The sequence below is a fragment of the Telmatherina bonti genome (assembly GCF_933228915.1).
Source record: "Telmatherina bonti genome assembly, chromosome: 17".
Lineage (NCBI taxonomy): Eukaryota > Metazoa > Chordata > Actinopteri > Atheriniformes > Telmatherinidae > Telmatherina > Telmatherina bonti.
This window is the reverse complement of record NC_136615.1, coordinates 11,517,818-11,541,446: the sequence shown is the minus strand read 5'-3', so window position 1 is coordinate 11,541,446 and position 23,629 is coordinate 11,517,818. Positions and strand designations below refer to the sequence as shown.

General features: G+C 38.0%; 1 protein-coding gene across 1 annotated transcript in view; it reads left to right on the top strand.

The window, feature by feature from the left end:
• Positions 1-23,629, top strand: part of erbin (erbb2 interacting protein) — a 60,998-nt gene that overhangs the window by 9,659 nt on the left and 27,710 nt on the right. The window contains exons 3-4 of the mRNA XM_079256148.1: positions 22,091-22,285; positions 22,917-23,034. Of these exons, the coding sequence (XP_079112274.1) occupies positions 22,100-22,285; positions 22,917-23,034 (304 nt within the window). The 5' untranslated portion in view covers positions 22,091-22,099. The remainder of the gene's footprint in view (positions 1-22,090; positions 22,286-22,916; positions 23,035-23,629) is intronic.

The window sequence follows — 23,629 nt, the reverse complement described above, 5'->3', positions numbered from 1 at the left end:
TATTAAACAACAAGCCATTTTTAGATGTCGTCCTTTTGTTTTGGTTTCTGTTGATTATAATAGTGTGAACAAAAAGATGAGATTACAGGAGGCATGTTCTTGAGACAGCTTTACTGATAGGAACAGGTTTGTCTAAGAGCAGTGGCATTGTTTGACTAGCCTGCATAAAGCATTCATGATGCATGTACATGATGTACATCAAATGACACGTAATACAAGCATCGACACTGAGGTCACCAAATCAGTCTTAACTTCCATTATCGTCATAAAATCACACGTGACGGAAATCAGTGATGCATAGCTACATAATGATGATGAGGCTGCTGCATGTGAGCATGCTTGCTTGCTTCGTTCTGATACATACTGTCAATCATCCACATGCTTGCGGTGACTCTTGCTTTAAGCAAGTATGCATGGGGACATTTTACTAATTGCTTTCATTTTTCTGACGAAACTTTTAAAAATTTTGGCATTTTGGCAGATGCAAAATATCAGATTATGGTGTCTGAAAAACGATGCCTCGTTGTTAGATAGAGAGCGTCTTGTGATTTTTCACACAGTGATAAAACTGCGTATCGGTTTTCATGAAACTACAGCCTTTATCTTTCAAGGCCAAAATTTCTCATTTGCACGTCCTCCCTGCCGTGGCTCTTTGTGTTATTGTTACTGTTTCTTTAAAGATTTAAAAGCCACTATTCCTCCAGCTTCTTATTCGGTACCTTATCTTTTCAGAGAATGAAGTTCATTCGAAATATGATGTAGGAATGTGCTCCAGTAACGAGGATGCTTTTGTGCGTGGACTTGACCTTGGCAGCTTGTTAGGCATCAGCAGCACACGTGCAAGGCAGACTTTTGTACTTGGATTTCTTTTGATGAGAATGAATTGGTCAACTTTTAGCAGTGATCTATAGATATAAGTAACCACCTCTGACATGTGATTCAGTATCTTGTCAGGGCATCTTATTTTCCACACGCAGGTTCTGCTCTCGGCTTTGATGCGGTCTTGGTGTTAGATGTTGCCTCTTTGATTGGGTGCTGGTTTTGCAGCAGTTAGTGGTCAAATGTGACATTAATATTAGCCAAATGTTGGTCAGCAAGTGCAGAGTCCTTGTGTTTTCTGTAGCATGTTTTCCTGATGAAAACTGCAGCCCTATGGCTGTGATGTAGACCCTGGCCTGCTGTTTCTGTAGTGGCTTTATTTTATTTTGGAGAAAAGCCCTTTGTGTTGCTGGTTGCATGGAAGGTGCTTTATAAATAAAGTTTAATGATGATGTTAAAACAGATTGTTGAATAGATTTTATTTTCAGCACAGTATTGGCTTGTTTTTGCAGATGTTGGATTCATTCATTTACTCCTGATGATAACCTTTGTTACCTTCCTTTTCTTTCTCCATCTCCTCCTCCTTTCACTAGAATTTGGCTTATTTTTGCTCAGACACAATCAAATCTGACCAGACATTAATTTTAAACACTGGAAATGAGAGAGCAATGCTTACAGTCAGATGCTCCCTTTTCAGCATGCATCACAGTGTGACATATCACATTTTTTATCGTCAAGACACTCAAAAATGTCTTATTTATATAAATAATTTGTTTTATTCTCAGGTCTTCTGCAATATAGTGACAATTAAACATCATATTAGGGTTTTTTTAAGATACAAAATAACAAAGATGGTTCAGAATAGACATCTTGTGTTTCTTTAGTTTGGAAACGGATTCTTTTATAGGTTATGCCATTATGTAATGTCCAAAAATATTCTAATTAATTTCAAAGACCAATAATATAAATATTTTTCTTCTATGTAAAAGTAGACTTTTATTTCTAGTATGGCCATTCTCTTAACAGCTTATTTGTCTTTGTTTTGTTTTTTTTCAATGTGGCACTAGATAAATGGAGTTTCTGACCTAAACAAGCCATTAGGAGAAATGTCATCTAATTTAACATTCTGCAGGACAAAAATAGGGGAAATGTGGTGCTTGTCTACATGAATGCGTGGCTCTGACCTGAATGTGTCTGACCTGGTTATTGAGACTTGGCAAATTGTATCTTATTCCCTCTGTCTTTCCTGTTCACATGGAAAACCAAACAAACAAGCAGGATCAGATAACTAGTCTAATTTCTCTCTTTACTTACAGAAGCATCAGTTTTCAATCATGGCTATTGAAGAGGGTCTTTATTTAATTTGATTAATTATTTGATTAATTCTGTCAGTTAGTCACAGACAATGCCAATTTATTGATGGATTTTACGTAAATCGGTTAAGGAAAATAGGTTTATTTTCTTCAGTATCACTAAAATTCTGAGTGAAATTCATTGTTTCTTGTTAAAAATGTATTTAGTCACTGTTGCTTCTGTGTCTTACTTGCTCTTTTATTACCATCTGTCAACGTTTGCAACTCTTGGCCTAGATCACAGGCATATTTTCCTCCAGCTCTTATTGAGATGACTGAGTTCAAGACAAGACAAGTAGCATTTTTCTGTTGTATACTGGCTTTTATCTGCTTATCAGGTACCGTATTTTTCGAGCCACAAGACATATTACATAATAAAGCACAGCCTCAGTTATGGAGTCCATTTATGTCTTCAGGTCACACATAAGGCACACCGCGTTATTGGGTAGCATGAAAAAACAAAAGTAAAAATAAGTAGAAACCTAAAAGTAACGAAACCAAAACAGTGAGTTTGGTTGAACTTTATTCATAACGGTACTGGTAGCCTACTTATTTCAAAATACACACATTTTTTTTTCAGTCTGTAACAAATCCATCAAAGTCCTCATCTTCAGTGTCAGAATTATACATCTGGGCAGTTTCGCCATCAAGCATAGCGGGTTCTCTCTCTTCGTTGTGAGAGTCTGTGTCATTGCCATGTGGATGTTCAGCAATGATACTGGCTTTTGTGAAAGCTCGGACAACAATCGATCCAGATACTGTATTCCTAGGGAAATAGTTTGTGTATTTTTGTGTCAGTTATCAGTTATGTGTCAGATGTGTTTGGCAATGACAGCAGTGATCTCCTTCCATCTGTGGGAACTATGGCTGTATGGTGTTTCACGAGTAAATGCATGTTGCAGCGTTTGCGTCTGGAGTTTATTATGAGCGCTTTTGCCACCACTTGATGCTGCTTTTTAAGCTTGTTGACTCCTTTTTATTCTGTATTTTTTATCCTGATTCTTGCGCAGGTGATAAATGAGTTAGTTGTGTTGGAGTCCGTTGTTGGGACTGTGAGCTAGTCTGTTGTGGGTTCCACGTAAAGCTGCAACTATTGAGTACTTTTGTAATTGGGTACTCTGTCAATTATTTCTTCAAGTAATCGAGTACTCTAATGATTTTTTATTATTATTATTATTATTATTATTATTTGTAAAACAAATACTAGAAACTCAAAGTAAATCTATAAATGTATATTTGTGAAGCTGTTGCATGTGTTGTTACTACCTAATGCATGAGGAAAATGTTTTAAAATATGATACTTTTAAAACGTTTTAAAAGTATCATATTTTAAAATGTGCCAACGTGTTTGTGCACGCGCTCAATGTGTGGAGAAAAAAAAATCTCAACCGGTCGCAAATTTCTGCATTTTAAAAGATTAAAAATAAGAATTTACGTAGAAAGAAGGACTGACTTGTAAACATGTCCAAAGTATCTAAGAACTAGCCGATGTCTTTGTGGACGACACGCCTTTTAAAAGTGTGTCTGTTTAATACGGAATAAAAGTTTGCTGCAGGAACAGAGGATACGCCTGCCGTCACACGCTGCATAAAACATGGGCTTTGACTCTGCGTGTGCAGGAGAGACAGATGAGGGATGGATTACAAGACGGTTAACGTGCGTTAGCAGCCGACACCTCGCCATGCCTAGTCACTGCTGACTAATATCACAGGTTATAACACTGTACATTTTAACACGTGCTGCTCTTGATATAATTCGCGAAGCTGAATGTCCTCCTGGCCGTCATCAGTCCGGGTGAAACAGTCATACTGTACAGACATACCGTAGGCGACAGGTTCTGTTTTTATATATTTTATACATGTTTATATATTATATCTGTTTACTGAAACAGTGATGTAGTCCCTCCGAACAGCGCAGTGGTCTGAGAATGCCGCGATGATGCATAAATTAAAATATATCACCACGTGATATTAATTAAACGATGCCTCGAGGCAGATAATTTGCCTCGATCATTTTTTGTACTCTAGTTACTCGAGTTACCCGAGTAATCATTGCAGCCCTAGTTCCACGTTTGTCTTTTTATATATCCAAACTGCATCCACGAGACAGAAATCTTTCCTTTTTTTTTTTTTTTAGCTAACTCATGGGTTTGAGTTAGCTGGTCATCTTTTAGTGAATTATCCTGCTCTGAAACACGTTTGCTACCGTCGTTCTCCATGTTTCTTTAGGTATTGCAGCGTGCATGCTGTGAAGCGCTTCTTGACATTTACTGCTATAAAGCACCTTATTGTGGCATAAATGATAGAACTTCATATGAAACAACAGACATTTTCTATCGTCCAAAGGATATATATCATCATATTGCCCAGCTCTGGTTAGTCCAGGTATCCACAATCCACTCGCATATAGTGGCGTAACTTGCTTGACGCTCCGGTCTTTGTGTGCTCACCGTCTCTCATACATTGCTCTCATGATGCTCGCAGCGTCACTTGAAACTCGCTGTTTACACCAATATCCAACAGTTGTAGTTTTTTTTTGTTAGTCCTCTCGGGATGATGGCAGAATTTATTTGCTTTTCATGATTTTTCACAGTAGCAGCGATATGGGCGCGCATGGAGTCACGGATCAACAGAGACGGTGATGCGTGAAAAAAGCATCTGGTCTCTTTACAGATACCTCTCTCAGCCACTCTTTCATTTCGTCCTCGTATTACGCCCCATAGACGGTGGTAAATGGCCTTGCAATCAATCAAGCAGAGCGCTTACTAAAATCGAACTACATTTTTACAGATTTTGGAATTCAGCAATCGTATAAGGCGCACCTAGGTTAAAAGTCGCACCGCCAATTTTTGCAAAAATACGCAGCTTTTAAGTGCGCCTTATGGCCCAAAAAATAAAGTACTTTGTGGTTCAACATAAACCAATACAGAGAAAATGGTGACTGTATCCAGTCATGCATGATGGATCTTAGTTGTACACATCAGAGTCAAATCCACTGAGGCTTTCTTTATGACTGCTGTTGCTATAAAATCATCAAATTTACATTAAAATTTAAACTCTTGCAGCACTTTAAAAAAAAAAAAAAAAAAAAAAAAATTGCATCAATGGCTTCTTTTAATGTGTGTGGATGACATGCTCAATGTGTCTGATACGTTTGTCATTTCTGATCGGAACAGCTGTTTATTTTTGTGTGTGTTGTAGTCTAAACAGTTACAGTACGTTGCATCAGGAAGCCATTGCATTCTTTTCACACATTGGAAGGATGTCAGCCACATCTGGTGCATGCATTGTTTATAATTAATGCAGGATGCTGAGATGTGTAGCGACAGACAGTATAAGATCTTTAAAGTGCTTTTGTATCAATACATTTTCAGTTCATTGCATGGCAGCTAAGCTTCTGCCTGGTTTACTGTCGCGATAAAACGTTGAATATGTATAATGCAGCTATGAACTGCTCAGTTCAATAAGAGCTTATGTCAATGTTTGGATGTGCAGAAATTGCTCCCAGAGGTTGATGATTAATGAAAAACCTCCTGTTGTCATGTTCTCCACCAAGTATGAGATCCAGTTAGAGTGAAGTTAATATCCAGTATTTTCTCTTTCTGTTTGCTGGTTTTGGTGTAAGTGAGCGTTTCTGAGTTTCAAAACAAAGTGGGTTTGTTTTGATGGTGCAACATCTATGCAAATATTTAGGCAAGCCATGGCATAAGCTTGGAGGCTGACCTGTTCATCTTGTTGGAGCTCTTTGCTTGTCGCAGTCTGTTTTCATAATGTGTTACTTTGCTTTCAGTTACATCTCAAGAACGAGGTGCTTGTTGTGGAAACATGGCTTCAAGTTGTAAGAAAAACAAAGGGGGATAATGGAAAATGTTAAATCGCAGCATACAATAAATTATGTACTCAATTCATTCACAACAGGTCTATTTACTGGCCCCCTTTTTATTTATTTTTTTTAAGAAAATGGAGATATTTTCCCTCATTCTCTTGCATTTTTTCATTCATTGTCTTGCCTTACATGATTTACTTGTTCTGATCTGTGATTCAGGAATCAATTTTGCCATTTGAACTGTCGTCAGGATCTACAGCTCTAAGTGCTTTTTGTACTGAACCTTCCTATGTACTTTTTTTTTTTTTTTTTTTTTTTTTAAATAATCTTTTCGGACCAGCCTAATTCAGCTGGATTGATATTTGCAAAAGCCACTCACCAGTATTCCAGCTACCATGTGGCTTAACATGAATATAATCTCCTTTTCTTTTCTTTTTTTTTTTTTTGCATCCTTTGCTTTGATGTCAAAACTAAGAGTTGACGTCAAATGACTTTGCTGAGCTCATCTCGCAAGATGCCCTCATGCTGCACATCTCAGCAGAAGTGTTGTCAGTCATCTTCAAGCAGGAAGTGGCTTTTACAGGAAAAGAACAGGTAGTTTAAAAAAAAAAGAAGAGTGGTTGATCTTGATGACATTGAATGAGTTTCCCTTTCTGCACATCCACACAGTTCTGTAATTGTAGGGTTTATAAATTACCATATCACAGCTACATCTCAGCTGTAGGGGGTAAAATAATCGCAAGCTGTTTTGCACCCACTCAGACATGCGCAGAGCATGTTCGTGTCTGTGTCAGTCACACAGTCATAAAGTTCCTATGTTAACTGTACAAAATGAAAAATCAATTATTTAGTTTTTTTATTTCTCTAATATTCTAAACTGATTTTGTTTACAGTAACTTCCTTATTAAAAATCTCTGTTTTAATTTCATAAGAACTGATGTGACAAATAGGTATAATGGTTTCAGGTTAGAGGATGACTCCACTCTAAATGGATTAGATGGAAAATAAATTAAATATATTTGCTATTGAATTATGTCAGCATTATGTCTCATATGCAGTGCTGCTGTAAATACTAAGGCTATTTTACATATTTTCCACTTGCTGATATTTCAAGACTAAGTGAATTAAAGGACAGACTATCAGCTGCCTGCTAAGAAGGCTGAAAGATAAACATGCTTATTAATGAGCCCACTGTGTAGTAGGGAAGACATAACCTTTGAAAGTTAACTGCCTTTTACCAAGTTTACATCATTCTCAGGGGGGTAAATGACATCTCTGTAACCTTAGAGTTACAAAAGCCTGAACAAATTAAGTTAAAATAAGACTGTCTTCATTTTCCTCGGGCCCATCCGTGTCTAAGGATAACAGGAAATATTCATTGGAGTAATTATGATGGTCATCTCAAAGGGATATTGAATTAAGATGTCCCGGATTCAGGATATTTATCCTCTATACTCGGAGCCACTTCATGAGTGACGAGTTCAGGGAGGAGTAAAACAAATCTTGTCCAACGTGGTTTCATTTAGGCATGATAGCTGAGGGAAAGTTTTGTTGGAGCACATTCCTTTAAGCCTAATGAGAATCTCATCATGTGCACAGCAGGTAATGGCATCATTTATAGAACAATAAGGCAGTCAAAACACCTCAGCTGTATCAGCATTGCATTCTCACTCATGCCAGTTGATATTTATTAAAGAAACTAGTAAATCACATCTAAATCCAGATCATACAGACACAAAAGGCTCCGGATAAAGCATTGTTTTTGTTTCTTACGACAACTAAGCCTCATTTGTGAGACACATGTAAATCCTTATTTGTTCTTAAACAACATCATTTTGACCAAATGATGGGGGCGTAAAGTTTGACGTCATGGCGTGTGGGAGTGCGGAATGTTTTGACATACTGTCAATAGTCAGTGTTGTTGGAATTGTTGAAGTAGATGGGAGCCTCTTTTTTTCTTTTTTTATTTTTTTTATTTTCACCCACAGGGATTTCTTCTATTTTATGTAAGCATTGGTTTTGTAAAATTACTTTGGTCTAGTACAATGTTTTTCAACCACTGTGCCGTGGCACACTAGTGTACCATGAGAGATTATCAGGTGTGTCCTGAGAAATTAGCCAATTTCCCCTAATTGGTCTAAAAAGCAGCTTTGTGTTCATCCAAACATACCCCAGTGAAAGATAATAAAATTCCTTCTTCTTGTGTTTATCAGATTTCTATTCATAAGGCTTTGACATGATGGACTTTATATTATTAATGTGGACTTTAAAAGAAAAAAAGTTGGTTTGTGGTGTATTTTGTGATTTTTTTTTTTTTTTTTTTTTTTAAATTTAATTTTTTTTTTTTTGTGGGAAAAAAAATGTGCTTTGCCTCAAAAAGATTGAAAAACCCTGATCTAGTGAATGTTTTATGGTGGATATAGTACTAAATATCTAACTTTCAGCATATTTAGCATTAGTTACGTTCAGTTTTTTGTGCTGTATTTATAAAAAATCTGTCCTGGCTGCACATAAATGTCAGATGGACAAAAACATGTCCACTCATGATGAGTGTATTCTTTCAGGGCCGCTCTGTTCTGAGCTGAAAATCTGGAAGATGCTGGAAAAAGCTCTTTGTCACAGATCAGATTACTTACCCTCATTTCACCACAAATTCAAAGAAAACAATCATGGGTTTGTATTCTATAGTCACACAAGACCACTGAGACCAAAACTCACTGGTGAGAACTAAAACCAGGCGGAGAGCAAAACTGGTACTTCAGGTTTCACTCAGCCACATTCCCGGCTTGCGACACTAAAAACAGGCTTGTCTTTCTGCTTGTTTCCGCCACGTTTTCAGCCATTGTTTCTAACCTTTTTGTATTCATGGTTTCTTCTTTGTTGGAATTGAAATGGGTTTAGAGGAAAATGTAACACTGCTGGCAATTTTTTAAAGTGGTGAGAAAGAAGACATGGCGGATGTACATATGACCAGCTGTTTTACCTCTTGTTCAGACAGTATGGGGTGTATAAACATGGTTTTGTGTGTCTTAGCTGCTGCACTGTTTTCTTAACCCAATATCCCACTGCATTATTGAGAAGCAGCTCTTCTTCTGTTGTGCCAGCTGGAGTTGAATGTGATGCTATTAATGAGTCGAGGAGAGGAAAGACATCATTAGTCACTGTGCTGTGCTTCTTTCTTCTGCAAAGAACTGAGTGTTGGACTTTTCCTGTCAGTATTTGCACCTTTGAAATAAAGATTTTCATGCCTGTGCTTCTGAGCTTGCAAATTACAGCTTATGTAGAACATCAGTAAATAAAATCAATTTCTCTGTAAAAAGAAAAAGACTTCTAATATTGTTCATGCAGACTTCAAAGCTGAGCCATTCACTCCAATCCAACAATTGTTTGGTTACAATTGAGCAAAAAATAAGAGAGTTCACTAGATGTCCACTACAGCAGTAGTCCCCAAACCTTTTCCCTTGAAAACCCCCTGAACTGAACTGCCAAGACACCATGACCTTCCCATGCTGAAGGTAGCTAACATCTCACTATAAATGATGCATTCTAGCTGAGTTCTGGCTTCCTTCCATTAAACTGAAGTCAGGCTATATATTGGTTACCCTTACCTCTTTTATTAGAGATTTAATCATCTTTACTGTTGTGCTTTGAAGATGTTTCATTTATGAAATAATCCATAAAAATCAGGGTCATAATGCTAATATCTTAAATGAGTAACAGTTACTTCAGTTCAATCAGCGTTGGTATGGACTTGTGCTTTACAAGCTAAACAGTATACCAGCACAATTGTGTATTCATTTTGCACTGCATTGTAGATCCGATAAGTGGAAGCTCACCTAAATACTATTATTTGTTTGGATAGGTGCAACCATCATAATTTTGGCAACAAATGGCTGAGCAGTTAAGTTGCAGTGAATGGAAACAGAATTAAGAACAGGGTTTTGATATTTGTTTGTGTTCATTGCTATTGAAACATACATGGTTAATTGTTTAATATGTATGCCAAACGTTTTGTGAAGATGACCAAATAAATGAATATGTTGCGTAGGGTTGGGCGATTAATCAGATTTTAATCTCAATACGATCTGGGTTTTCAACCATCATATAAATAAAAGGGTGCGATTATTTTTCTCTTTGTAGTTTCCTCTCATGCCAATGTAGCGTCTCTGGCATTGCAGCGCTGTGCTGTAAACTCCTCCCACAGCTGCTTTGGTTTCATTCAGCCACTGTTCTCGCTAAATCTGCCGACCTCTTTTGTTAAAAGCGACTAGCGACAATTCTAGCAACTTTTACTGGAGTTATTAGAAACTTTTCTGGTGTTTTCGTGACTGACTTTAAGGCACATATTGTTCTGCAGTAACTGTAAGGAAGGAGCAGTGGGAGCCTCTCCCATCCTAAAGCACTCCCAGGCAGCCAGTCTCAGTCGGCTCTGGCTGCAGGTCAATGTAGAATAACTGTAGCCGATTGTGGAAGTTCACTACAACATAGTTTATACTATTGTTAGTGAGAACTGGCTGCATTATTTACGTATAAACGCACATGGAGTTCGGCTACTTAAACACTGTAGCATCCCTCTGTTACGAGGCGTTACCATAGCAACGCCCTAATCAGCTGGTTTAGATCAGCTGTCATTTAACAGGTGAATGAGAGAAACGCGCTGTAGCCTGACAGCGGTTGTTTGGCATAAAAGCCACGTCCAGGTCAACATGAAATAGTTCCTATACTTTAGCAAATGTTGTAGAAAAAAAAATACAAATTTGTAATAAAATCTTTACTGTGTGGGACCATGGCATAAGCGGATTAAACCACTCGTAACTGTGTTAGGTGGTTATAATACCCGACGCTGAGTCGAGAACGACACGCAGCATTGTTTAAAAATACTGGATAATTGTGTTAAATAATCAAGATCTCAATTTAAGTCAAAATAATCATGATTATAATTTTTTATCATAATCGAGCAGCCCTAATGTTGCGTTAAGCTACTAAATTTTGTCAGTAAATCATAAAATAATCGGTTTTAATGTATAGGATTTAATAAAATAAATGCATTTAAAAATGAAAATAAAAATGTTAATAAAAACGATGGTTAAGGGGCGCTAGCGAGCGAGCAATGGAGTAGGGTGTGTGTTCGGTGAGCTCCGCATAAATTGAATTTAGGTCTTTTTATTTGGTGTTTTCATTAAGAGTGAAACACCACGGACTTATCTAAGACACCATTGCATCATATGGGACGGCTTTCTCTTCGGAAAATGGCGACTAACCTGCGCAAGTACAAATACATAGGCAAGGCCTCATCAAGAGAGACGAATCCTGACACGGCTAGCAATGCAGCTAATGCTAGCGCACCGTCTGGGTCAGAAGAACCAAGCGATACGGCTAGCATGTTGTCCGAGCAAAGTGAACAAACCAACCTGGCGGATTTGAAAGTGGAACTGTTGTCATCCATTAAAACTGAAATGACTGAACTTTTCCAGAGGGAAGTGACAAAAGTGCTTATGAGTGAGATCGAGGGTGTCAAGGCAGAGCTCCGCTCAGTCAAGGAGGAAATTGCTAACAACACGGTAGCCCTCCGGTCGGATTTGGACACTGTCAAGACAACTATTTCAGATATAGAGCGGGGGCTCTCTGGCTGCTCGGACGACATCACGACTTTACAAACTAAGGTTTGCAAACTGGAGAAAACTGTGGAAACGCTGCAGGAGAAATGTGTAGACATGGAGGGGCGTATGCGGAGGTCTAACATTCGCATTGTGAATGTCCCTGAAGCATCCTCGTCCGCACCTGCCTCAGTGTCCAGACTACTAAGAGATGCCTTGAAAATGGATAAGGACGTGGTGATTGACAGGTCTCATCGCACTTTACAGGGGAGAAGAGCAGACGGCAAACCAAGAGCTATCATAGCAAAACTTCACTATTACCAAGATTGTGTCGACCTTCTTCGCCATGCACGAGAAGCTGGTCCACTCAGTTACAACGGCTTAACCATCTTTATCTTTCCTGATTACCCACCAAGTGTGGCCCGTGCCAGATTGGCCTTTAATGATGTTAAAAAGCTTCTCCGCGGACGAGAAGGGATACGCTACGGGCTCCTCCACCCTGCCCGGCTACGGATCACACATAACGGCACGGAAAAGTTTTTCGAAGATCCAGCGAAAGCCAAGATGTACGTAGAGGAAAATATGTGAAAAGAAAGAGACTATAATGACTGGTAAAGTTGCCCCATTTTGATTTTAATATTATTTCGGACTCTTTATATTGATTGTGTCTTTATAGAATTATATTCCTTAAATTTTCTATGTCTGCGTTGCTGGGGCACTGTTTTCTTTCTTTCTGCCTCTTTTCTATTTGCCATTATATCCGTGGTATTCCTATTATTATTTGATTTTTGAATGCCTAAAACATATATTCTTCATTTATACTTTGGTAAAACAAAAGACTTTATTATTTTCATTGTTACTTTAGTTTTATGCGGACCTACTTGGAAAGCTAGAGTTCTGATAAGCACGCAATGTGTGGATTTTGTTGTAAAGGGTTGCTCTGTCACCATGTTCTTGTTGGTGACAATTTGGGGTGGGTACTTGTTGCACCATTTATATTGCAATTATTTTGTGTATTTTTAGTAGTGATGGGATTTCCTAAGGTATGTTCTGATTCAACTGAATATAATCTTGTCAAAACTTATACATCTCAAAACTCATGGTTAATCCATTGCTGACATCTCCAGCCAATATATGCCAGCTGAATTTTGTATGCTGGAATGTTAAGTCTCTTAATAGCCTGGTAAAACGTAGAAAAGTGCTTTCTCATCTGAATCAGCTGAATGCAGACATTGCCTTTCTCCAGGAAACCCATCTTATTACCTTTGATCATTCTGAACTTAGAGGCGGATGGGTGGGACAGTTCTTTCATTCAAATTTTCATTCCAAATCTAGAGGTACAGCTATTTTAATTAAAAAAACAGTTCCGTTCATTATGTCAAAAGTTGAAGCAGACTTAAATGGGCGGTATGTAATTGTAGTGGGAAAACTAAATAACACTCCTGTTGTCCTTGCAAATATATATGCTCCTAATTGGGATGACAGCGCATTTTTTACTGGATTCTTTTCTAGAATACCAAATTTAGATACACATCATCTCATTTTGGGAGGTGACATTAATTGTGTACTATCATGTTCACTGGACCGTAGTTCACCTAAAAGCATGCATCCAACTCGATCATCACAAGTGGTTAACCAGCTTCTTAAAACGTACGGAATGACTGATGTCTGGAGATTTCGAAATCCTGGTCGTAGAAGTTACTCTTTTTACTCGCCAGTTCATAAGACATTCTCTAGAATAGATTACTTTTTTCTTGACAATAATTTGCTCTCACGAGTTAATAAGTGCGATTATCAGGCAATAGTGATCTCAGATCATGCACCGTTGTTGATTACTCTAAACATGCCAATTTCAGGCAGCAGATATAGACCTTGGAGGTTTAATACACTTTTGCTTCCTGGTGATGAGTTTGTCAAATTTATTTCAAAAGAAATAAATGAATACTTGATACGTAATAAAACTCCAGGAATATCCTTTGGTCTGATTTGGGAATCACTAAAAGCTTATCTCAGAGGCCAAATTATATCTTATAGCGCTAAAGTAAAAAAAGCTCAAGAAGAGCGGGTCAGAAGGATTGAAGATGATATTTTACGACTTGATGAAGCCCTGACCCATTCTTCTTCTCCTGAGCTGTTCAAACAACGCATAGCTCTTCAGACTGAATTTGATTTGATTACTACAAAACAAACGGAAAATCTTCTAAATAAAACTAGACATAAAATGTATGAACATGGTGAAAAAATTGGGAAAATCTTGGCTCATCAGTTGCGACAGCAACAGGTTGACCAAACTATTCTTGCAATTAATAATAAGCATGGGGTAAAATTAACAGATCCTTTAGAAATCAATCAACGTTTTGGTGAATATTACTCACATTTATATACTTCTGAGTCCAAAAGAAATGAATCGTTGTTTAGTTCATTTTTTAGTAAATTTAGTCTTCCCACTATAAGCGATCAATCTGCCCAAGACTTGGAGAGGCCCTTCTCCAAAGAAGAATTAACAAATGCTATTGCTTCTATGCAACGTGGAAAAGCTCCAGGGCCAGATGGATTCCCAAGTGAGTTTTTTAAAACCTTCACAAAGGAATTGTCCTCTATTTTGCTTTCTGTATATGAAGAGTCTTCAAATGCTGGCACATTTCCAGAAACTATGAGACAGGCTGTCATATCTTTAATTTATAAAAAGGGCAAAAGTAAATTAGAATGTAGTTCATATCGGCCTATTTCATTGTTAAATGTTGATAGTAAAATCTTTGCAAAAAATATTAGCACGTCGTTTAGAAGTTGTTGTACCTACTGTTGTGACTGATGATCAAACGGGGTTTATTAAGAATCGATATTCATTTTTTAACATTTGCCGGCTTTTGAACATTCTTCATTATCCCACTCCACCCGATACACCAGAAGTGGTTCTTTCTTTAGATGCAGAAAAGGCATTTGATCGGGTGGACTGGGATTACCTTTTTTATACCCTTAAAAAATTTGGCTTTGGTGTGAAGTTTATATCTTGGATCCGTACTTTATATTCCTCCCCTGTGGCTGCTGTCCATACAAATAACAATCGCTCAAACTTTTTTACTCTAGAACGTGGAACCCGGCAAGGATGTCCCCTATCCCCTTTATTATTCTCCCTGGTAATTGAACCACTTGCAGCAGCTGTACGCAGTGATGCTTCTATCAAGGGTGTACGAAGAGGTGATTTTGAACATAAAGTCTCCCTTTATGCGGACGACACACTATTATGTGTCTGAGCCACTTCAAAGCCTGCCAAGACTCCTTGATCTTTTGGATAGTTTTGGAAAAATATCAGGCTATAAGGTTAACATGCAGAAAAGTGAGCTTATGTCCATAAATTGTGCAGTTCAACAAAGTATGCTAAGTTCACTCCCATTTAAATTAAGTGAAAATAAATTTAAGTATCTTGGAGTTTGGATTACGAAAACATACAAACAGATGTACAAAACAAATTTTATTCCAGTACTAGATTCAGTAAAACAGGACCTTGAACGCTGGAATACTATACCGTTGTCATTAGGGGGAAGAATAAATATTATTAAAATGAATATTTTACCCAAATTTTTATATCTATTTCAATCAGTGCCCATATTCTTAACAAAATCTTTTTTCTCACTCATAGATAAGTTGGTATCATCATTTATATGGAATGGAAAAAGTGCACGCATTTCCAAAAATATCTTACAACGACACAGAGAAAATGGAGGATTCTCACTTCCCAATTTTCAATATTACTATTGGGCATCGAATATCCGTGCAATGTTGTATTGGTCTTTGACTTCAAATAATGGTGGCTCTAAATGGTTGATACTTGAGAATATGTTATGCAGATCTACTTCTTTACACTCTTTGCTGTGCTCAGGATTACCTCTGCCTCAGCCCTTATGTAATTTTTCCACAAGCGTTGTTGTTAAACATTCATTTAAGATTTGGGCACAATTCAGACGGAGCTTCAGTTTAAATAATATGTCAGTTTATGCTCCTATTGCACGAAACCATATGTTTGTGCCTTCCACTATTGATGACTCCTTTACTATCTGGGCCACACATGGCTTGAGGACTTTGAAAGACATGTTTGTCAAAGGACTGTTTGCATCGTTTCAACAAGTGAAAACAGCTTTCCAAATACATGATTGTCATTTCTTCAGATATCTTCAGCTTCGCAGTTTTGTGTCTACTTCATTCAGTTACTTCCCCTCACGACCGCCTGACTCACTCCTGGAAACAGTTTTGGATCTGAATGCTCGCTCCAAGGGACTGATTGGTAAAATTTATTCGGCAATTAATTCTTATGACTTGGAACCACTGGATCGTGTTAGGCGAAAATGGGCGGAGGAACTTGAAATTGTAATCTCTGAAGACGTTTGGAAAACTGTTATGAATAATATTTACTTATCCTCAATTTGTTTAAGACACAGGGTAATCCAATTTAAAATTGTTCATAGATTGCACTGGTGTAAAGTGAAACTGGCAAAATTTAAACCAGATTTGGATCCTAACTGTGATCGTTGTGGAACCGAACTTGTAACATTATCTCATATGTTTTGGTCCTGTTCAAAGCTGGCACAATTTTGACAATCCATTTTTAAATTTCTATCGGATGCATTTGGGATTAATATCGTAGCTGAGGCCAAAACTGCAATATTTGGTATTTCACCACGCATTATCAGCAGCCAAAAACATAAAATAGCAATTGCTTTTGCCACACTTATTGCTCGCTGGCTTGTACTGCTTAAGTGGAAGGAAAAGCACCCTCCATCTTTCAAATTATGGTTTATGGACCTTTTTCGTCATTTAACACTAGAGAAAATAAGGTACTCTCTAAGAGGCTGCGTTAATAAGTTCTTCAATATCTGGCAACCTATTTTGGATCAGATTAAGAAGGTAGATCCGTCACTTATCTCACAAGAGTAATTTATGTTTTAAATTATTATCGTTTCTGTTTTTGTTTTGTTTTTTTAATGGTGCAACAGGGTGGGAGGGTTTGTTTTGGGGAGTTTATAAAAAAAAAAAAAAAAGATGACTGTATTGTATTTTCAACAATATGTCTAACAATATTTTTTCAATAAAAAGACTTTGAACAAAAAAAAAAAACCGATGGTTAAGACACATTGTAGAAGGAGTGAGAAAAACCCGCCAGTTCTCCGCCCTACATAGAGGAAGTGGTTTTATCTTTCCTCTTCCTTCACAGACAGAAGCAGCACCGCAAACCCCGGAGGCTGTTGTGTGTCCTTTTTTCCCCCCTCTGCACTGTTTCTGTCGCCATAATCTCTGATGTAAAATTTTCGCAATTTTCGCAGAATCACTGAGCTGTGGCTCAGTGATTCTGTAACAGTGTACCACAATCTGGTTCAAAGCTGTTTTCATAAAGCAAGAGCTAGCCCGAGTTAATCACATTCAGCCATATCAACCAGACGAGTCCTATAAATAACACAAGCCGCTTGTCATTGTCGAATGCTTCACTTTTGTTTCCGCTTAACCCGTGACCCAATCGAAGGCTCATACATAACTTGATGTCCTCATGGGACTGAATGGCTGTGCACTTAAGCTGAATATATGAAATAAAAAATGAGAAATACTTCAAAGGGAATTCTAATCATTTGCATGTGTTTTTTTTTTTTATGACATTTTGAGTCGGAGAGTCAGTTCACCCTTTGACTATGGTCTCCATAGCAACAGCTTTGACCCAGGAGGCACTTGAGTTACAGGGAGAGGGTTGGTGAGAGGAAAGTGGTGTCCTGGCTATGAGTAGAAGAATAAAATGGGAACCTGTGACTGGCCAGCCCTCTGGACCGTTTCATTCACGGCTACATACAACAAGTCACAAAGTTCATTGCTTGGCCACAGAGTCACAAGGCCACAATACCCACATTCCCATGCATTTTTTAGATTTATGAACAGATGCAGCCACTGTTGTACCAAACTCTCATTCTGTTTTGAAGCTTTTAACTCTTTAACTGCTCTCAGGCTTTAAGTACCTGCTTGCATGATGGTGGTTTGCTAAAAGAAGTAGGCTAAGAAGGAAAATCGCTGCTGAGAGCTTAACATGTCTGGATTCCTCATAGCATCTTGAATTTTTGTCGTTTGGAAGTCAAAAGCTCCTGATGGACTAAAGCTGGACAAGCAAGTCCTGTCATCATTCCTGTAACATGTAGGTCAGAGGATAAGCCTATCTATGTTGTGGGTTGTGTGCTTCTCATTAGTGTGCTGCCTTCCAGATTACTCTCAGGGTTTGTTGCAACGTGGAAATGCCAGTTGCGCAGTCCATTTGTCTTTATTCTCCATACAGGAAAACTTTCTTGCTGTAAGAAGTTGGAAATGGGACAAAAAGGTACAGAAACAAAGCCATAAAGGAGCTAGCTGTCGCTTTATTCATTATTCACTAACAGGGATTATACCTGACATTGCAAATGTTTACATTTACATGGATGTGAATAGAGGGAACAGCTGTTTTCTAAGCACTGGACTTTAGAGGCTATAATCCACAATGCCCTGTTGTTTACAGTGAACAAGGAATGTGTTTTTGCTGTTGTAACCTCATGAAATGACCACAACATTGCTGTCTTACTTCCGTCCACTGTTGGCTTGTACTGGTCAGCATCCAGTGACTCAGCTTTTAGAGGCAACAGCCATCGTAGCTGGCAAATGTTGGAATTATTGAAATGGATATGGGGGCTGTATAAAAATAGATGATTTAAAATAAGTTCATGAAAATGTAAATTACTCTCAGATGAAAGCTAATGGTTTTGAGTTTCCTTTCACATCTTCACCACTTATGTCAGATTCAGATATGTGGGCCTTGTGCAGATGTCATCACATCCTAGGTATGCTTGTAATTAATGCGTGTTTGTGTGCTCATGGTGTATTTCAAGTAACAATGAGTTACTTATAGCTGCATTAAGGCTCATCTTCTCCTAATAAGCCTCCTCTGCACTTTCACCATGAATGACACCAACACATCTTTGGAAGATTTTTAATTTCTCTTCCTTTTTTTTTTTCTTTTTTTTTTTTTTTCTTTTTTTCTTTTGAACTAAAAAACAAACTTTAAAACAGAACAAATAGTCATTACAACAAACAAAACAAGTTTCTCAAGTTCGAAACGGGTCTTGGAAGAAGTTGAACACTTATTTGGTCCAAAACCCCCTTATAAGTAATACCCTAACATTATGCATGATCTCTGAAAAGTAATGGACATTATATTACTTCACAATAAAACTTAAACAATAAATAGTGGTAATACACATGATAAATCATAATATACAATATACATTACATCCAGTTCATATTTGCCTCATAACTTTTAATGATTTCATCATTTATCATTTGTTTGAATTTTCCTATTGACTGACATGTTGGCTGTGGGATTAATTTACTTTCTGAAGAAGTTTGGGGTGATGCACCAGCCTTGTGATCAATAAGAAACAAGGTATAAGACTTTTCATTTAAGCCACAAACATCAGGTTACTAACTCCGTTGGACATTTTCAATTCATTGATTTTGCTCTTGATGTTGGTTTTTAAATATTAGCAAACTGGAACAACAAGCTAAACATAATGAGCATAAAATTTGGTAAATAGAAAATGGACTTGTACTTATATAGCGCTTTTCTAGTCATGCAGACCATTAAAAACGCTTTACACTACTTGTAACATTCACCCATTCACACGCACACTCATACAACACACTCATACCCCGCTTGGAGTTCAGTGTCTTGCCCCAGGACACTTCGGCATTTAGTCAGGGGAAACCTGGAATCGACCTCCCAACTTTCCAGTTGGAGGACGACTGCTCTTCCTCCTGAGCTACAGCCGCCAGTAGACACCCATTAGCTTCGTCATTCAGAGCATGCTCATATTAGCATTTTGCACAATAAGACAGTATTGTTCCAAAGCACAGTCTGACAGTCATCGAAATGGCAGGAGTGTTTTATTACTTATCCAGCAGAAATGTGTTTGAATATTGGTAGATAGTCATTAACACCCCTCCCTCTGGCCATGGGGGGGAGGGGTGTTAATTCTGAGTTAATTCTTGGATAAGTTTAAACATGTTCAGCACATCCATTCTTATCTTTCATGCGTCCCGACTGCTTCTCTGCACATCTTCTAGGCTACACCTATTTCTCCCCCCAACTTCTCTCATGACAGCTTCTGTTTTTTCTCTGCGATCGCTTTTCTCGCACACCTCATGATAACCCACAACTACCCACTTTCAGTGTTAAAAATCCATGCTGCCATTCCTCCCCCTCCTCCCACTCTGCATCGCCTGCGTCATCCATACGCTCAGTTCTCTTTAATCGAGGTGAATGAAGCCAAGCTCTCTGTCAGCCCCTCTGGTGATAGACCAGATTACTCAGTATTTATACATGAGCTGTCTGCTTTTAAAGCAAAGATTGTGCGGGAGGCTGACAGCCTCTTGGTTGTTCATACCTCATGAGTGTGGGTGTGTGCATACATGCAGCCATTATTAATGAGTTGGAGATGGAGGAACTGCTGACTCTTCTTCATTGAGATAACTTTGGACATATTTTAAAGAGTCCTTCTGGAAAACTTCATATTATATAATCAAAAAGTACTGAGCTGTATTTTTTTTCTCTACTGTCAGCTTGACAAGTGCAGCTGTAGGCAAATGGGATGCGTTTGAGCACCTTAGAAAATTGGCTCATCTATGCACCGGCCAGGACAAATGCATCTTTTGACACTTGGAAAACCTTCGCATAGTCCGCAGCTTCACTTTGAAGGATTTCGCTATTTTATAGTTCAGTTATGCGGTCGGAATACACAGCAAATAAAGTACAAGGAGATTATGTGCTGTGGCAGCACTCAGATTAAGACAAGGGAGAGGAAAAGTCCCATTCGCTACACGCTCCAATGAACAAAGCCTTTCTTTCTTCAGCACATTCCATAGTGTGTACAGTACTCTGTGTTGACCCCAGTCTCAAGCATTAAAAGCATATATTTACTGGCTTTTATAACTCTTTATGTAAAGAAATTGGAAACAAACACCTTTATTTTCTCTTGGATATTTAGGAAAAAATTTGCATTGGAAGTTTATAAATATCAGTCATTTATTTCAAGTGTTATCTCTCTGAATGGTGACTCATTGCCACTTGTCATCTGTTTTTATCGTGTAAAAGTGATACCACGTTGAAAGAAATAATACAACTGAGTATGTATGACACCATTCATAAAGCACTACATCCAGCGATTTTAAGTCCACAGTGCTGTTTTACTAAATTTAATGTTCATTTTTGAGCTTGATCTCCAGTTATGTCACACTTGTATTTTTATACATTACAACAGTCCACTGTAGTGACAGGGAAGTCATTTTTACCACAATAACAGTGTTGACTAGGATAAGGAGGACAAGCCTCCTCCAAGTTTGCAGGAAACGTATGTTTATCAGATATCAGCCACCCATGCTTTGCGAGTGCAAACAAGAGTAAACATAGAAAGTGGTTTCCTGGTTATTCCTGAGATGCAGTTGAGGGAAAATTGACTACTACACCTACTTATGTGATATGTTTGTCAGTAATTCAGAAATTGTCAAGCGAGGTGTGTTAGTGAAAATTCACTGAACTATCGGCAAAAAATATAAGAGTGAGCCTTGAGTACATTGTTCTCTCTATCATGGGTTATATATGAAGTCAGCTGTAGATTAGGATGTATAGTGGTCATGTTTTGATTGCTGGTTTAATGACTGAGTTTCTCTCTTTTAAGTCAGTCACTGTAAAAAAAATCATCTGTTAAATCAGTGTTTCCTAATCCAGGTCCTGAGGAACCCCTGCCCTGCATGTTTTAGACATGTTCCTCCTCCAAAAAAAAACCCTGAGTCAGATTGTTGAACACACTCACCAGGTTCTTTGCAGCCTGCTTATTAAGGGTGGGAAAATTTAATTGAAAAATAGAATATCAGAATTTTTTGCTTCACAATTTTAAAATTAAGCTTTTTTTTTTTTTTTCCAAATAAAAATAATCCATTATAAGTTTTTTGCCATTTTATTGTTGATCTTTTTACGTGTCTTATTGCTCATTATAGCAGCAGAATAATGATATGGCTACTGTGTTGTCTTTTTCCTAACTGAAATCAAGAAAATTGACGAGCAAAAAAAATAAGTTTTGTACTTTTTTTTTTTTCTTTCCTTTTAATCAACAAAAATCAGCAATATCAAAGAATTGTGAGAATCTCAATTTAAATCAAATCTGAATCGAATCAGTTGGGACAACAGCACAGCCCTACTGCTTATAAGCCCTTTAGTTCATTCAGATGTGTTAAGGTAGGGTTACCTATAAACATGCAGGGCAAGGGGTCCTGAGGACCTGGATTGGGAAACTCTGTGCTAAATATAAAGTTTCTGTAACAGTGTGAAAGAGAGACAAATCCAAACCCAAACACTCAGAACAAACATAGAAGTAGTTCTAGACATATGATCGCTAATCCTGTACTCTCTTTATTTGTATCTTGCTTTTTCCCTCTCTGAAGTGCCTGAGGATGTCCAAGCGGAGCTTGTTTGTTCGCCTGGTGCCGTGCCGCTGCTTGCGGGGCGAGGAGGAGATGGTAACATCACTGGACTACTCCCACTGCAGCCTGGAAACTGTTCCCAAGGAGATCTTCAGCTTTGAGAAGACGCTGCAGGAGCTCTGCCTCGATGCCAACCAGATTGAGGAACTGCCTAAAGTAAGGCACACATACGGGTGTATAGATCTATTCATTTAAGCTCAACTTATTTATTTAACTTTTTTAAATGGACCCAAAAACAAAGCAGGCCAACAGGCTAGTCAGTGTCATGTGTTATAAGGATCCTGAGGGGCTTCAGATCCCCATCAAATGCAGTTTTATGCATTTTCCTGTGTCTTGGAGAGTAAATGAACAGCAAATACTTATATAAGCAATTAAGGATTGGGGCAAAGCCTGAGTGGAAACTCCCTAAACAATAATATAGATGCAACAGATATCTAAAAAGATAAGAAAGTAGAATCCAGTCCTGTTAGTTTCTAATGTAACACATGATCTGTTGGGATAATTTGGCACCAATGGAGCAACTACAATAATTAAAAAATCATAACCGCAGACCTCTATGCCAGGTAATTACATCACTGTTAAAACAAAAATAATGTCACCATGCTTGCAGTCTACTTGTCTAGGTCCGATGATTTCTTTCTTTCTTTTTTTTTTTTTTTTTTTACCATTTTTTCAGCAAACAAGACCTTTGAACATCAAATACCACATTGTATGTGATAGGTAAACTATAAATGACAGCAAATGAACTTAATGTACTTTCTGTTTTCTGCTATTTTCCTTCTTCTAGCAACTGTTTAACTGCCAGTTACTCAACCGACTGAGCATGCCAGATAATGACCTAACAGTTCTGCCAGCAGCAATCGCAAACCTCATCAACCTCAGGGAGCTTGACGTCAGCAAAAACAGTAAGCTAAATAACTTATTATCTCTCTTCTTTTGAGAAACTTCCAACAAAAGTTGGAAATCTTTTAGAACGGCAGGTTGAATGGTGTAAAAACCTGAAACTCGACCAAAGGCTGTGTGCGTTTTGGTGACCTTTGAGGTGTAATAATCCCACTTTTCCTTCTTGTTTATATATATTACGAAAAAATTTTAAAAAAGGGGAGGGGGGTGGGGGGGGACAAGTTATAAGGACTGATCACATATTTAGATTGAATGAAGGATTTTAAGGGGTAAAATGCCAAAGCGTGTTTGGTTTACATTGCTCAAGACCCCTGATGTGAGTGCACAAGCCCAGACCTGTGGTGACACCATCTCAACAACGCAGCGCAGTAGCCGGGATAAAGCTGAACAACTCATTGACTCTTCTTGGGTTGACTCTCCCAAACGGTGATGACATAGGGATTTGTGATTGGGATTTATGACGTGAAGGCAGTGAAGCAGCTAGTCTGAAATTTACTGCTTTGATGGTAATCGAATCCTACTTTGCAAAGTGTTGAGTGGTCACAAGCAGTACATGTCATCAAGCAGAAGAACCTCGTGGAAAACGGGAGTATTTTA